The following is a 17,466-nucleotide window of genomic DNA, read 5'->3' on the forward strand; positions in this document are numbered from 1 at the left end:
AGAGGGCCAGAAAAGCAGAAGGTTTGTGGAGGTAACATAGCAGCAGTGACACTGTAGACCCATCATTTGATGAGGAAGGAGTGCAAGGACGAGTATGGGTGCATACAGACCGTTTGGGAACTCTGATTTAGCGAACACAGGATCCCTGTAGATTTTTCGCCTGGAAAGTTTAGTGCATATTCTGTGTCACCATATTCTGTCTGATGGTAATTTATTGCTGTGCTGTGCTCTGGACGACCATAAGTTTAAGGTTTCCAGTGTCTTTTCACAAATATGCTGAGAAAGGAGCAATATTTCCCTTGTTATATAGGGAGATGGACAAAAGAAGGTGTAAGCAGGGAGGAATAGGTGTGCCCAGGTGCTTGCAGAAGGACTTTGGCGAGCATCCACAGATCAGACCAGCCTGACTTTTTCTACTAGAAAGCAAAATGAGGTAGAACTTCAGGTATTCCCATAACTTCACCGGCACGGGGAGCACCCCCTGTGGAGCTGAGGAAAGCTGGGAATGCAGCCTGGGATTTGAGCTAAGATGTGACAATGTGCCCGCACAGCAATTTAGTCTCACAGCCCTGTGCCGTGGGAGAATGAACTGCAGCGTGCAAATCTGTCATGCCTGAGAAGTCGGTCAGATTGGCATTTGAGAAGAGGCTCTGGTAATTATTGAGCTTCTGATTTCCCAAGAGTTCTTCCTACCTCTTTTTGTGTGTGTGTGTAATTAGGTCTACCAGGCAGCAACGTTGTGTTAGAACGTCAACAAGAGTTTCTCAGTGTGGGGCTCGATCAGTTTAAAGGACTAGATAGTACTTGAGAGTGACAGGAATGAGTTGGCTGGAGAGCCCAGCAACTAACCCGTCTCTCCTTCTCCGAGACTTCCTTTTGGGAACTGTGGAAATCAGCAGCCTTTTTCCTCAGGGATGCTTATTGCTCTTAAGTACAGCACTGAAGTATCTGCTGGTAAAACCGCAGATTGGGTTTTTACTTTGCCCCCCCCCCCCTTTTTTTTTTTTAAGTCCTAATAACAATGTGTTACAACCTCAAGCTCTATCAAGTTGATGAGGAATAAAGTCTTAGTAAAGAAGAAGAGTCTGAGAGTGTGTCTAAAGTGCTTGCTTTATTGCCAGCACATATTTCATACTGACAGTCAATACTTTTAACTGATCCCAAGCCACACGTGTTGCATTTTAAATCCCTCCCTAGCCTGCTCTGGTCTTTCCCCTGTGGTCTTTTCCCAGCTAGCAGCAGAGTTTGTCAGCTTCAGCTTTCTGAACATACAGATTTTTTTTAATTCACAGCCCCCATTTTTAGGTCAGGAGGATAAAGTTTGTTCTGTGTCAACTGGGTGGAAGGACCAGAGGAGCTACTGGAAGGATTAGGTGGTGGAACAGCTGCAGAGGATCATGTGTGTAGCAATGGATTTAGCTTTTCAAGGACCCCAGTTGCCATTTTAGGGAGTCCAGTTTGCCATTTCATCACTGTTTAGGGCTCATAAATGGGCAAAGCAACTACAAAGGTACAGGATTTACATGCAGTCTCAGAGATTTAGATGCAGTCTCAGCTTTGGGACTGCCTTTGCTGCCTGTGGGGCTGCAATTTTCTCTGGCTAGTCCAAAGCAGCACATCCATGCATCTCCTCATTCTTTCTTGGCCACATTTATGATCCCTTGCTTCTGCGTTGTCTCAGCACTTTGCACGGTCTGACCACATTTACCGCATGGCACCCCCAAGAAATAAACAGCAGAGCTTGTTTTCCCACTTACGCCTTGAAGTTAAGATGATTTTTGGATTCACTGGTATTTGAGTGAGTGTGTGCTTTGGTGTTTCCCCATGGGAAAAGGGTTAATAGGGCAGCTCTCATCTCCTGGCCAACTGTTTGCAGAAAACTAGAAGCAATTCTAGGATCTTTGCGGACTCTATGAGACCAGTTCAAATAGCAGGGACTGACTGACTGGTGCAAGCACACAGACAGTGACCGCATGAGCTTCATTTCCTGGGGAGAGCTTAAAGAGGGGAGGTGGGAGAAAAATAGACTTTAAAGGCTTTTTTTAATTATTTATTTTTGCCTTCAGTTGCCTGGTTTCTACACTGGTGTACACTCAAACCCTTCTGTTGTGTAGCAGCGGTCCCAGAGACACGATGCAAGTGTGCTGCTATTGCCAGGGCTCCCTGTGCCTGACTGACAGCCTCGCGCAGAAGTGCTGGGGATTTACATTCATCACCAGCCTCTCTCCCAGCCTGGGCAAATGCAAGTTGGTGTACAGAGAATACTATTAAAATGTCCTGCCAGCAGAGCCAAAGCCTCCCCCATCTGCCCACAGCGACTGTGCTGCCAAGATCTGAGAAAGCTGATTTAGCCTTTTCCTGACTTTTTAGCCCTCTTATCCTCCTGGCTTTCTGAGGTTTACACCAGTGCTGTTTGCCAGACAATGTTACGAATTTTAAATCTGCCTTAATTTTAAATGTCCACACTGCAGTGCAACTCCCAGTTGCGGGTCAGGTTAGGGGTGATTCACATTTAATCGTGGGGTGTTAAGTTTCTGACAAAAATGGCCTTGTAACAAAATAGGCCTAGGAACTGTGCTTTATTTACTCCGTTTTTTTTCCTGGTTAAAATAAAATCTTCCATTTATTCTTTCCAACACGCACTTGTGTACTACACTGAAAATTATCCCTGACTTTTCTCTGCTCCTTTAAGGTGAACTTCTGTTTTGCTTTGGCCTGTTTCCAGATCTCTGTTTTAGCTGAGATTTGCTTCCTCGCTTTCTTTCTGCTAATTTTTGATGAGTAGATGAGAGGAGTATTAAATAGATTTAGTGAAAAATGACCGTCACCAGTGTAGATGACTTTCCTCTAATTAAAAATTGAAGCGGAAATTAATAAGCTTCTCTTGAGGCTGTGCAAGAGTCGATGCTAAGCCCAACACTATATTCATCAGTGATGGGGGAAGTCTGGTATGTGAAAAAGTACCTCAGAAACTTAGGTACCTCGGCAGAAGCTAATAAAAGGAAAGGGAGAGTTTCTAGCGGCAGTGTATTCATCTGGCCTAGATTTCAATCTGTTGGCATAGACCAAAGATTCAGAGCTGAGTTTTCCACGACCTTGATTTTTAATGCCCATGCTAGGTAGGCATTCAGTGCCATAGCAGAGTTTTCCAAGCAAAAGGACACATTCAAGCAAGCTGATACCGCTTGGGTGGTGTGGTATCCAATGGATCCTAACTTTGGCATCTTTGCTTAGATGTACAGTGTAGACTTTTCCAGTTTTGACCAGAAATTCTCTCTCCTATGCAGCCAGCTAGCAGAGGTAATCGTAACCAACTCGAGTACATTCCCTTTAAACTTTCTCTTGCAGTGAATCAAAATTTTCCAGCAGGAAATGAAAGCAGAACACTTCGCCTAAAAATTCCTCATCAGCTCTAGTCACTAGACCAGAACAATAATGATTACACTCGGTTACGCAGTACAAATTCACAGCGCTGCTGTGTCCCAGGATCACAACATGCCATTCAAAATCGAGTAGAGAGAGCAGGTATACATTAATATCTCCATTTTGTACATGAGGAGACAGGGGCTTGCAGATGTTAAGCAGCTTCTGCAAAGTTACACAGCAAGACAGTGGCAGAGGCAGAAATAGGAAACCAGATCCAGGGGCTGTGATTTTTCTGGTCTGGCCACTGAATCGTGCAACCGTAATGAAAAGCAGAGTGCCTGGAGAAAGCCATGTGTCTGCATCTAATGAACCCATCACTTCCTCAGGTATACTGGCATTAACCCTGGAGGTGTTAGACATGTGCAAAGGTTGCTCTTTTGCAGAGAGGACAGTTTTTAAAAACTAGCAATGTCTTAGGTCACTGAGGGGTTGTTTTGTTTTCATTGTCTGAATATATGATTGTTCCCTTATAGGAATGGCAGAGCATCAGCTGCGCAGCAGCGATGAGAAAGACTGACGTTCGTACGAGTCTCTTCTGGCTCCTTCTCCACACTGGCTGGTGCCCTGCATATTCATTGGATGGTAATGCACGATGTCAAGAGCAGCGGTAGAGTTTGGCTTGATCCCATTGTGTTTTTCTTCTGCCGGTTGAGACTTTGAATCACCATGACAACGCTGTAACACTTCCACCAGCGGTTGCCCGCAGACTAAGGGTGGGCTGGGGGTGGGTGAGAAGATCAATGATTGAGTCTAACGGGATCAAAAGTTGCGCCTGCAGCAAAACGATCATAGAAAAGCCGTCAGCACGACAAGAAGATGAAATTCCCCTTCTATTGACTTCTCGTTAAGCAGGCACAGTAACTTTTTTTTTGAGAGACTCGCTATAAAAACTCTTTTGGTTATGGCTACTGATCCAACGTGATTGGGCACGCAGTGACTTTTGAACTCATGACTGGATATACGATGTTGCGAAATGGGGGAGTGGGGAATGGAGGCCAGCCCTGGGTGTTGAGATGGTCCAGTCGGATCCGGCTCACCTGGCTTAGTTTCACCCTCTTCATCATCCTCGTCTTCTTTCCCCTCATTGCCCACTACTACCTAACCACCATCGATGACGCGGAGGACGCTGGCAAGCGCATCTTTGGCCCTCGGACCGGCAATGAGCTGTGCGAAGTAAAGCATGTTCAAGACCTGTGCCGCATCCGCGAGTCAGTCAGCGAGGAGCTGCTCCAGCTGGAGGCCAAGCGGCAGGAGCTCAACAGTGAGATCGCCAAGCTGAACTTGAAGATTGAGGCCTGCAAAAAGAGCATTGAAAATGCCAAGCAGGACCTGCTGCAGCTGAAGAACGTCATCAGCCAGACTGAGCATTCCTACAAAGAGCTGATGGCTCAGAACCAGCCCAAGCTCTCCTTGCCCATCCGGCTGCTGCCAGACAAAGACGATGCGACCTTCCCCCTGCCGAAATCCAATCGGAACTGCAGGCTACACAACTGCTTTGACTACTCGCGCTGCCCATTGACATCTGGCTTTCCAGTCTATGTCTACAACAGTGATGATTACCCTTTTGGTAGTTCCTTAGACCCTTTAATTAAACAAGCCTTTGAGGCAACTGTCAGAACTAATGTTTATGTTACTGAAAATGCAAATATTGCTTGTGTGTATATAATTTTAGTGGGGGAAATGCAAGAGCCCGTGATGCCAAAACCTACTGAACTAGAGCAACAGTTGCACTCTTTGCCATATTGGAGGACTGATGGACATAACCATCTCATCATCAATTTATCAAGGAAATCAGAAACCCAGAACTTCATTTACAACATCAGCACAGGGCGTGCCATGATTGCCCAGTCCACCTTTTACGATGTGCAGTATCGACCGGGGTTTGATATTGTGGTATCACCTCTGGTCCATGCTATGTCTGAACCCAACTTCCTAGAAATCCCACCCCAGGTACCGGTCAAACGTAAATATCTGTTTAGTTTCCAGGGGGAGAAGATCGAGTCTCTCAGATCTAGCTTGCAAGAGGTTCGCTCTTTTGAAGAGGAAATAGAAGGCAATGCCCCAGCTGACTATGACGATCGGATCATCACCACCTTGAAGGCTGTTCAGGACAGCAAGTTGGACTTTGTTTTGGTGGAGTTCACGTGTAAGAACCAGCCTAAGGCGAGTCTGCCCACTGAGTGGGCTCTGTGTGGAGAAAGGGATGACAGACTAGAGCTACTGAAGCTATCTACTTTTGCACTGATAATCACCCCAGGGGACACCCGTTTAGTGATCTCCGCGGGGTGTGCCATGAGACTGTTTGAGGCTCTGGAAGTTGGAGCCATCCCGGTGGTTCTTGGAGAGCAAGTTCAGCTACCCTACAATGATGTGATCCGGTGGAACGAGGCAGCCTTAATCATACCAAAGCCACGCATCACAGAAGTGCACTTTCTTCTGAGAAGCATTTCTGATAATGATCTCCTTGCCATGAGGAGACAGGGCCGCTTCTTGTGGGAGACCTATTTCTCCACCTCTGACAACGTATTCAGCACAGTCTTAGCTATCATAAGGACTCGAATCCAAATCCCAGCTGCTCCTATCCGAGAAGAAACCGCCGTGGAGATTCCCCACCGGTCTGGCAAAGCTGCTGGTACGGACCCCAATATGGCAGACAATGGTGACCTGGACTTGGGGCCTGTGGAAACAGAACCACCCTATGCATCTCCCAAATATCTCCGCAATTTCACCCTCACTGCAATGGACATCTACAGGAATTGGAATTCTGCTCCGGGGCCTTTCCACCTCTTCCCCTACACTCCCTTTGACCCTGTTTTACCATCAGAAGCAAAATTTTTGGGGTCTGGGACTGGTTTTCGACCAATTGGTGGAGGAGCAGGTGGCTCTGGGAAGGAGTTCCAGGCTGCTTTGGGTGGCAACGTCCCCCGGGAGCAGTTCACAGTAGTGATGTTGACTTATGAGCGGGAGGAAGTATTGATGAACTCCCTAGAAAGGCTCAATGGTCTCCCATACTTAAATAAAGTTGTAGTAGTGTGGAACTCTCCCAAGCTTCCCTCTGAGGATCTCTTGTGGCCAGACATTGGCGTCCCAATCATGGTAAGAAAGACGTAGCTACTTTGGTCTCAATTCCTGGTGGGGTTTGTGCATTAAAGTTGGCTGTAGATGTTCTATAGCGTGTCAGCTCAGCTTAAGTCATCTAAGACAGCATTCATCTCACGTGGTTGTAGATGTCTGTACCTTATCTGGACTCTTTTATCAGCAGAGAAGAGCAAGATTACAGGTATGACTCATCTGGCTCATTTTAGGGTGTTTGTATGAGCGTGCCATGGCTCGTGCTCTAGAAATACCTGTTTCTCTCCACCAGCTTCGAAGGGGGACTGAGGTGGGTGGCTGTGCTCTGTGGATGTGTGAACTTAGGTGAGATGAATTGCTGTCATGAGAGAATTAATTCGGTGGCCTTTGGGTTATGAAACACAGGAGAGCCTAAATTGTAAAAATATGGCATCTTTAGAGGTGCCAGGTGTTTAGCACTCATGAAACAGTAATTGCTTGTATGGAGCCTAATGTGAATCTTGGAGCTTAAAGCTAGAGATTCTTGTTTATTGAAAATCTTGCTTAGGCTCTTTAAGGAGGACAGTTGGCACCTTATAAATACCTAAGTAGTGACTGCTTCTGCACTTAACCAGGTAAATCTTTTATAAAACCAAAAGAGGGACCCACTGAAGCCGTGCCTACTGCAAGGGCCTCAAAAGTAAGTTATCACTTTATATTACAAGGGATGGCAGAGAAAGAAATATAAGCCAAGGCCAACATGACCATAAAAGCTTCCATGCTCCAAAGGTTGTAACTGAGTTTTGCTTAGTTTGGGTTGATTATTTTTCTTCCCCAGCCAAACTGAAAAAGCAACAGCTTCAAAGACCAACATTAATTTTCATGCCCAGCTACTTACTTGCATATTGGCAGCATTGCTTGTAAAGAGTTAATTCTCCCTAAATTATTACTTAGGTATGTATGTATTTATTTTAGGACTTCTCTGTCATCCCAGCATAACTTTCTGCACTGGCCATTGTTAACAATCAATATTAAATACAAATCTCCACATGCCCTCATAAAGAGAGTACGGGCATAGAGCCACTAACAAGAAGCAACCCCGTGTTGTCTGAATCCGGTTGTGTTTAGAGGACAAATGGAAGGATAATGCCTTACAAATTAGGGAAGGGAAAAATAAAAGAGGGAGATGGTACTTAAGTACGCAAACTGCATGTGGTTTATGTGACAGGACGCTACTAAGCTTAATAGCAATGTGAGCTTTATGCTTCATGCAAAGAGATTCATTGATTTAATATTTCGTTTTATTATTATTGTGATGAATAAATCCTTCTGCTCACATTTAAAAACCCTTATGGTCCAGGGACAATGAGGAGAGAAAATTGCTTGGATAATTGCAAAATAATCTTTCACATTAGTCCTGTTGAATTCTGCAAAATCTTCACATTGTGTCTGCTGAAAAACCATGTACTCCTTCAGAGCTCAAGAGTGGGGATTGTTCTCTTTGGAGTTGCTAATGGGTGTTACTTATGAAAGAAAAATATGTTTCTGTTGATGGACATTAATGCCCTTTTTTACTCTGCTCTCTTCTGCATATCTATTGTGTTGGAGGCCCACTGGCTTTTTCTGGGGACTTTGTCACATACAAGTTGCTGTGTGTTGTCTTCGAGCCACACGCTGTGTTTGTATGCTGTGGGGGATGTTTGGTACCGGTCTGTTCAAGAGAAGAAAATTGTCTCTTGTCTGTTTTGGCATGTGGGGTGGTAACACTGTACGCATGGCCAAGTGCCAGGGAGCGGCTGGAGCACAGCAAGCTTCTACTGGGGTCCTTTCCGAAGGAACGTGTTGGTCTGATAATAGGTGTGCTTTCTTCCCATTTTTCTAAATCCCATTTTTTAAAAGAGCCCAAGTCTCCTGGGATCTTTCATAGGAGGCGTAACTCATTGCAGCCTCCAGGCATCCATCCCACCGCAGTGCTTGTTGCTAAGTCCACATCAAGACTGGGTGTTTAAATCACAGTGGGAGTCTGTAGTGTTCATGTGTACGGATGGTTTAGTACGATAATGATAGAAAAGTTCACCTGGACTTCATCAAATAGTGACAGATCCTCAGACCTGCTGAGGAAAAGGGCAACAAGAACTTGGGGAGTAGAGGTGAAGCTTTGTTTGAGCCCCGGTGGCCGAGACGTGGAATGTGCTAGCCAGGGGAAGAAGCAGGTGGGTATGTGGGCTTGGTAAGAAACACAAGCCCTTATGACCGCTGTTGTCAAAAGAAACTGCAAAGCTGTGAATTTGATTTCCTTACGGGGAAAAAAGTGTCTTTTGTTGGGGAATATCCAGTCCTCAGATCTTGAAGCAGAGCTTTATCTCTATGTAATAAATATGTTCTAGTAACTTTGGGGTGCAAGGAATTGCCCTGCGTTCAAGTCAGAAAGCACAGAGCCATGCAGAGGAAAGTCGAGGGAAAGAGAAGTGGATGGGTGCAGGTTTGGGTGGCGATTGGAGTGGCTCCAGGCACCGTCTTACTGCCAGGAGCAGCGCAACAGCAGCATTTGTGCATCGGCATGTTCCATGACCAAAGCACCCGAAGCCAGAAGGTTACTGAAGTAAATCCTGGTGTAATGAGACAAAGCAATGTGTGTATGTGTAGCATGTCCTGGGCTGAAAGAGCCCTTGGAAGCATAACGGAATCCGAAGTCCCACCCAGCAGTGCCTTGGTGGGACTTAGGGCTACGCTTTTGCTGCGTGACTCTCACAAAGGAGAGTCAGGCTTTCTCCTTTAGCCTTACTGCATGGGCTGACCTTAGTTCATCAGTTCCTTGTAACTTCATTTGCAAACTGTGCTGCTTGGTTGTGATTTGGTTTTCCAAAGCAGATTCTGTGGTTTCTTGTCTCTGGTGGGCTGGGAGTTAATCAAGAGCAAAGCTTGAAGCTGTGTTGGATCTTTGAATCTTTTATGGATAATGAGATAAACAGGGCTACAGAATATATTTGATTTTTTAAAACTTTTACTTAGATATAGATTTCTTGTGACGGCAGAATTTACTAAAAAATCAGTAAGAATCCTTAGCTGCACAGGAGTCTCTGATAAAATATTCTGGCCCTGTACTGAGCTTGAAGTGACTAGGTGCAAATGTAATTTAATATAAAGTTGTGTGTGTAGTCATTCAAGGCTGCCCCTGGAACAGATGTAGGTAGATTACCCTCTAATTTAAAGTGCCTGTGTGCTGGAATTGAGCTGTAAAAATTGTTCCCATCTCACGTTAAATAGTATTGCAGCAAAAAAAAAGGGTTGTAAGTGAGAAGTCTTATTTGTGCGAATTTAAAAACTTGCTTTCTGCAAGTGTTTGTATCTCTAGCACTGCATTAGGAGAACTTCTCTAACAGACAGGACAACCTGGAGAGCATCTCTACCAGCGCCAACAGCAACATTGCAACCACCGTTTAACTTCTGAGCATCTCCCTGCAGCATTTAGGCAGCACTGATGCACGCTTCAAGATAACGTCCTTCAAGATACCTGTGGCATCTGGTAAAGTTGCAATATACTCAAGGATTTAAAACCTGCCTGGACCACTGATGCCTGCCAGCAGTTAAACTCTGCTCCCTTCTAGCAAGGATAAGAGCCCTCCTGTCCATGGCATTGCTGCGGTTGCTGAAGTCCCCGGCATGGCGCTGCTCACACCTCACCAGCGAGTGCTGCTGCTATTTCCATGCTTACAGGGAGGAAAAGGGGAAAGGAATTTGGATTAAATCTCTGCTCTGAACAGATGGAAGGACTGCACTAGGGTTTGAGTGAGGTGGCGATACCTGGCTGCTGCTCTCGCACTGCCCCTGTATGCGCATTGATTTTGGAAAGGTTTCCAGTGGCGGAATAAAGAAGTCGTCATTAAGGAGAAGATCTGGCTTGATCTTGGGGTAGAGACTTCCAGCTTCCCCTTTCAGCATCTCTGCACTCAAGATTTCTAAATAGCATACAGGCGATGACAGGAGAAACCTCACTCTTTGCTTCGCAATTCCTTGACAGCATTTTCATCCACATGAATACAAGTGAAGGGAAACAAATGAAACAAAACACTCAGGCAACCACACATCCAGCCCACGCAAATGGTAATAAGATGCACCCAAGAAGATTCAGATCCTGCTGCGCATTGCGGTGTGCTGCACACCGATGTGCTGCTGCTTTGTGGTTGCAGTAGGGCACTTGCAATTTGTCGGCAAACTTGCAGCATAGATGCAAGTCCAGATGCTTGATAAACCCTGTACGTGGTTTCAGCAGCTCTTCAAATCCTCTAGAGCCGGTTCACCATCCATCTTCCAGGCAGCTCTCAGCAGACCATGGGTTGGGGCAGGGGGACAGGATTCATTTTCCCTGTTTCTGCTCTGGTGTTAATCCTAAAAACAGAAAAGCATGAGTTGCGCTTGAACAGCCACAGTTACCTGAAGAGTTTCCTCTAATATATTTAATACGTATTTCAGAAGGCAGCCGGTGCTGCGTGTGCACTTGGTTTGGTGAGGAAAGCACAAAGCCCCGAGCAGCGAGGTGATTAAGCTCTGGAGCAGCTTGCACCCAAAACAGCCACAGATCCTCTAACGCAGCAATTAAATGATCCATTTCCCTTCCAGAAACTTCCTTAAAGCCCCCCAGGAGCTGCAGTCCAAGCCAGGAAAGCAAACTCTGCGCTCAGCAGCCTCCCCTTACCTGCTCTCCTACCCACATTTCTCAGCCTGTGTGTTGTGCCCTGGAGATGGGAGGGTACCAGGGAAAGGAAGACTGAGCTCAGCAAGATCCTAGATTGGGTTATAATCTTGAATAAAAAAAATTCTCAGCCCATTGTATGCACCCTCTGCCATCCAGCTCCAGCATCTTCGCGTCAGTCTGTCTCTTAAACTGGGCAAAGATACATTTTTAACACTTTTTCCCTCCCCCTTGTAGCGTAAGGAGAAAGCATCTCATTTTAAGTAAAGGTTTTGCCAGCCAGAGAGAGGAACCACTGCTTTCAACCACGAGGGCTTAGTACTGTGTTGCCAGCACAGTGATCTCTCCTTGCCAAAGGCCACTGAAGTCCAAGCAACATGAGAAAAAGTTTGGCAGATAACAGAGAGCTTCATGGGGACAAATGCTTCACCTCCTTACAGGGGTGTCTAAGCCTGGAACAGTGATTTTCAAACAGTGTTGCTTTTATTTCGCAAGGCTTGTCTGATTTTTTTTTTCCTGTCCTGAGCCCTTTGCACGCAGCTCCGGGTGGTTGCTGACATGACTGGTCTCAAATCCATCACTTTGGATGCGTGGCCTGGGAGGTGGTGGCACCATCTGAATGTTTGCTGGCTGCTCAGCGACCCGCCTGCAGACTTCTCAAACAACGTAGTTGCATCTGAGGTTTGAGCTGCTTGGGCTGAGGATGTTGGAGGCAGAGAGAGGAAGAGTGAGATTTATCCTCGTTAGCTGATAATTGAGATTTTGTACCAACCTTAAGTCAGGATGTGTTGCTGGCGAGGTGGGTTGGATCAGGACTATCCAGTTGTGTCATGGTTCTGCTTTGCTTTGAGGCAGTGTAACATCTCTCCTGCTTTCCCACTAACAAGTGGCTTTTGGTTGGGTTATTTTGGAAGCCCAAGGTCTTTGCATGGGCTGCTCCATGCCCATGGAGCATTGACTGTAAACCCAGCTGAGCTGTGAAAGGGCTTCCCACATTTGGGGCTAAACCTTCTTCAGCCCAAAACAATATTTTCACAACCTGTGCTCATGTTCTAAGAAATTACAGCCTGAACTTCCACTCCTCTTTCTTGCGTGCATGCAGGTCGTTCAGTGACAGAGCCGTGGCTGGAAAAGCCCTGCAGCAGTTTGCTTTCTCCTCTTCCTCCGGGGTTAGGTGGTGCGTGCTTGTAGGCATTGCTGTGTAATTTAGCTGGGTTCACTGCCAGTGCCAGCTCCTGTGGCTTTCGGCAGTGACTAATCCTTTCCTTCAGCTTTGTTATAGAATAAGTAGCCAGCTTTGATCTCTGCAGCCAGTTCCAGTGGCGTAACGTCCTTTTCTGCTGGCTTGGTGGCCGGCTGAGAAAGCTCATTCAATTTAGCTGCTTGTTTAAAAAAGAATAATCTTTGGAAAATTTCTAATCCGGAAGCATTGCTGCATCTGCAGACCCGTTTGGCTGGCCGCCGTGTCCCTTGAAATGTTACGTGTTAATCGGGAGCAGACTAGGGGGAAATGCCGTCATGATTTTCCTTCTGTTTGGGCAGTGTCTCTACAGCCATACTGTGCTGAGCTTGCTGCTGGAGGATGGATGCCTGAGGTTTGCATGTCCTTTCTTGAAGGTGCTTTGGTATCTCCATTTTAAGGAACACAGCGGGGTCCCTAGGTGATGCTTCTGGCTAAGAAGAGGAGGAACAGAACCTGGTCGGACTGTAAAATAAGTGTATAGTGTGCCATGGTGGCAGCATGAGCTTCTCTGCTTGTCCTTCAACATCATGTTTGATTTTCTGATAAGAGCAGAGCCAACCTTGCAAGATAACAGTTCACAGAGTCACCAGTAACTCGGGCTGGAGTGGTATGTGTGATCCAGGGTGAGGTCCTCAAGGGGACCATGAGTTAAACAAGAGACTAAAACTCTCCATACTGATCACACCACCATTTCAATTGATTCTTTTGCTTCCTGGGAGCTTTGCATAAAGACCAGCTCAGGTCCGGACTCAACCAGGTACTTAAGCACGTACCTAACCCTTCCTTGGTGACTTGACTTGTGCTTTGCTGGGCAAACTCGCCTGCTGAAGCTCCTCGGTGAGTCAAAGCTTTTCCCTACCTTACCCTAGCTCACAACTCTTGTCTACAAAAAGAGGAGAGACCCAACTGAACTTTCAGGTGCTGGTTTGCATGTGGGAGTGGGGAGCTACAGGTTTGCTTCCAGAAGGAACAATTCAGGCTCTTCTTTCCGCGAGAAAATCAGCTGAGAAAATCACCTTGTTTCTTAGCACTGAGCCACTTTACACAAGAGATTTGCACCATCCGTGGGTTAAATGGCCCCCATCCTGTGCACCAGCTCTACCGGCAGTGTATCATATGTTTATGAGTTCAATGTATCGACGAGACCAATTTTATAAGGCAGGTTGCCCAAAAATGTCTGTGTGCTGCTGTTGGGTACGTAGCACCACCTGCTGCCTGCTGGAGAGGCAGTTCACTTCTCAAATCCCTGCCAGTTCTGCTGTCTCAATATGTATTTTTACCGTTGTATAGCAGAAGAGGAAGGAGAAAATTTGCTGCTTAGTTTACCTGCCATGCTAAAATCCAGATGCTTGTCACTGCAGGGCCTAAGCAAAGGTGCAGCGGTGCGTGAATGTATGCTGATAATGTAACAACAAGTGCCAACTTTGTAGGGATTTGCACTCTGAATATTAACTCAAACACCCTTGCAATACACTGCCGCTACTGCCTAAAACCAGCGCTTAATTCTTTCACGTGCCATATGATGGTTTGTAATAGCTTTTCCATAGACAAAATGTTATCGTAGCCTCAGCTCTCTGAATTCCCTTGGCTTAGGATGCAGCTAATGCGGTCGGTGACCAAAAGGAAGGCGTTACTTTGGGGCATTGGAAAGGAAAAACAAGGGAGGAAAGCGTCCTTGTACACCACAGTGTATGTAATCAAATGGTTTTTCCTCACGTAAAAGCTTGAAAATTTCACGGGGGCCAATCGCCCTGTGTTGAAGCCTTTAACCATCAACACGAAAGCTGTCTGGGCATCTTTAAAACACTTTCCACTCCGGAGCAGAGCCCGTCACAACAGCTAGGCGACAAAAGCAGCACGGTAGGACTTGGCACCGGAGTCAGTGCAGCAACAAAATATCACATTGTTTTTTCCAGGGCTGGATTCTTGCTGCTTTTAGGGTTTGCATGGTGGTATGCATGTGCCTGTTTAAATAACAAGAGAATAAGCAAATTCTTGCATACAGGGAAACAAGCTTAAGGGGGAACTGAGTGTGTGGATGCATTTTCTCTATATTTTTTCTCCTTTCATTTTCACCATCTTTTCATTCTCTGTGACTTTCTTACTATAGATCTTACTTGGTTCATATGGCACTGTGTGTTGACACCCACTGCAAGCTACGTCCTTCTGATAAAATCCAAGCGCCCCAATATCTGCATTTCCTTTCTTCCCATGCTTTTAACTGTCTTGGTGGAGTGGTTTTGCTGTGCAGAATGATTTGATGGTGCATTCTGTCCAGGTTGCTTTGTTTGTGAAGTGAAGACAGCCTCATCTCCCAGAGTAGCTGTAACTTGATGTGGTAGCAGAAGAAACGGATGGGCCCCAAGGCACAGGAGAGGAGTGAGTTGTAGTCACCAAGGTCATGAATTTGGCTTTGGCTTGTGGGTATTAAATACATGAGACAAAAGAAAATCTGTGGTGTTAAAGTTTGCTGGGTTGGGAGGGACCTTGCTGGGCCTTGGGACATCAGAGAGACCACTGTGAAGGACATGAGGAGGTCATAAAGAGGAAGATAACTCTTGGATACAAGGTTGGAGAAAGAGATGAGGAGCAAGAGAGAGGTTTTAATCACTCTGCTTGTTATTACATGTCTGGTGTAGCTCACAGATCCCCCCCAGCTCTGTGGGATTGATCAGCAAAGATACTGCAGCTCTCATATAGAAGATGGTGACTTATTCCCAAGTTTGCTGCTGGCTGGCGACAGTGCAGCTCAGCAGCCACAATGTTATTCACCTCCTGGTCAGTCTCTTACCCTTTTTCCCCACGGTACCTGCCTATATCTGGCGAGGAAGCAGATACTGCTCTCCCTTATCTAACTGATGGATGCTTTTTCTTCAGTTTTCTTGAAATCAAACTCTGCAGCTAGCGATAAGTCATGATGGATCTCCCTGCCATGCTGTGTATACGGAGCGCTCTCCTCTCCAAAAAACAGTGCCTGGCTCTTTCCTGTGCTTCTGGAGGAGGAAGTTCATCTTGTGTAAAAGCGATTGATAGAGTAGAAAGGTGATGGGGTAGCTCGATTCCAAACCAAGGGCTGCAGTTTGTTTTCCCGTTGTCTTGACTGCTATATCCCTGGATTCGGTCCCATTTCACTACAAGTACACAGAAAGGATGGAACTTTTTTTTCCTTCAGTGAGGACATGCCGTTTTAGAGAGCATAAGAGATTTCTAGAGAAAAAACCATCATTTCAAGTCACTTCCATCCATATAAAGCCTTGCGTTAATTAATGAAAATCTGTGTTACCCTGTGAAGAAAGGTGAGGAGTATTTCCCTTCTCCTGAAACCGGCACAAAGACCATAAACAATGAGCTAAGGCCATCTTGCTAATAAGCCAGAGGGAAACTGAGGCAGAGAGAACAGAAAGCCATGGGCACTAAAATGTGCACTTGTATTTCTCCTTATAAGCTCAAAGAAATGCTGTAGAATGCTGTTTTCACCTATTCCCAGATTTACTAGCAGCAGAAAGACGGGAAATCTGGTGAAGCTGTTCTTAGGCTTCACAGATAGGTAACACTTTCAGATCAAAATAGTTTAGCAAAGTCTTATCTGAATTGAAGTCCAGATTTTTTTGAGGTTCACGTAGGAAAGGGAGAAGGGTTTTGTTCTCAATATTGAGCATTTAAAGCATTCTGGGCGGGGAGGTTCATTTTGCAGCTTTGATGTGAAGGGACTAATCTTTACTTTGATCTCCCGAGCTGCCAGGAGCCCCAGCTGGTGGAAACCTGCCTTATCTTTACAGTAAGGAACAGCCCCATCTTTTACTGTGAAAGAAGAGAGCTAACAGGGAGCAAGAAGAGTGCTTTTCTGGGGAATATAACAGCTGTAATCTAGATAATTCTTTGAAATAAGGCTCATTTTCCTCTTGCTCTCAGTGCAGGTGACAAAGCAAATTGATTTCAAAACACTGGTAATAATTAAGTTAATTTTATCAGAAATTTATAAAAGGAGTTAGATGAGGATTTATGCCTCAGTAATGTGAACTATTTAATTTCTAACAACATACTGGTCCTCAATTCCCAACCCATAGTGTGGATTGTGGGAGGTGGTTATGGTAGTCTGTCTTCATCCCAACCATGTGTTTGTCAGTAGTGTATTAACTATGTCTTGGTGGAAACATTTGTTCCCCCTTGATTTTACTTTACTTTTTAATTGACCAGTGGCAAGAGTTTAAATAGATCACTAAGTAGTAACAGGCTCAGGGCAGCCAAGCTTTGGAGAATACGATGTTGCCCACCGCAAAGCCCATGGCTTGGGGAGCGTGGGGATGGTGCTCCTCTTGCTGCTGGCTTCTGCTCCTCTGGATGGAAGCAGGTGGTGGGCTGATGTGGGACATGGACCAGGTGAAATAGGATCCAGCGATTAGAATGCAGCAGTTGAAACCTACGAGCAGAGGGAAAATCATCAGAAACCCACTTGGGCTTCTATCCTGGTTTGTCATCTACTGGCTCTGCCATGTTGAGTAAGAAGGAATTTATTGCTTGCTGAGATGAGATTGCGTGTTTGGTGAAACTGCCTTTCCCCTTTATTTGACCGTGTTCAGGGTAATATACCAACCTATTCTCTGATATTTGAGGTGATGGAAATTGCTTTTCTCAATGAGCTGTACTTATCCCAGAGAAAAATGAGAGATAAAATGCTGGTTAGGGAATAATGGTACGGAGTTGCTAGTTCTTTTCTTCTAACATTACATAAAAGAGCTCCCATCTCTAGACAATGGATTTGAGGACAGATGTGCTGGCAGAAAGCTGTCTTCATTTCATCCAGACCCATCAGAACTTTTCTAGTGAGATCTCAGCCTTCTGATCTTGGAGGTCCCCGGAAAGCTTCCAGTCTATAAACCTGGAAGCCAAAAGTGGGTTTGGGTGCCTGAGTGCTCTTTATGGTTGCTGCTCCCAGCCACGTAACATTAATAAATCCTCTGTCCTCTTCCCATCAAAAAATAACATACCTGCAAACTTGATGGCTTCTTGGCTCTGCTTATATACCAAATCTATATGCCAACTTTTTTAGTAG

General features: G+C 45.6%; 1 protein-coding gene across 1 annotated transcript in view; it reads left to right on the plus strand.

Annotated features, from left to right (window-relative positions):
* Nucleotides 1-4,374: 4,374 nt before the first annotated feature.
* Nucleotides 4,375-17,466, plus strand: part of EXTL3 (exostosin like glycosyltransferase 3) — a gene marked incomplete at both ends in the record, with an annotated part of 34,514 nt that continues 21,422 nt past the window's right edge. Inside the window, one exon of the mRNA XM_081998324.1 lies at nt 4,375-6,522. Coding sequence (XP_081854450.1) covers nt 4,375-6,522 — 2,148 coding nt within the window. The remainder of the gene's footprint in view (nt 6,523-17,466) is intronic.

The sequence above is a fragment of the Phaethon aethereus genome (genome assembly GCF_964289735.1).
Source record: "Phaethon aethereus genome assembly, chromosome: 3".
In the NCBI taxonomy this organism is placed as follows: Eukaryota; Metazoa; Chordata; class Aves; order Phaethontiformes; family Phaethontidae; genus Phaethon; species Phaethon aethereus.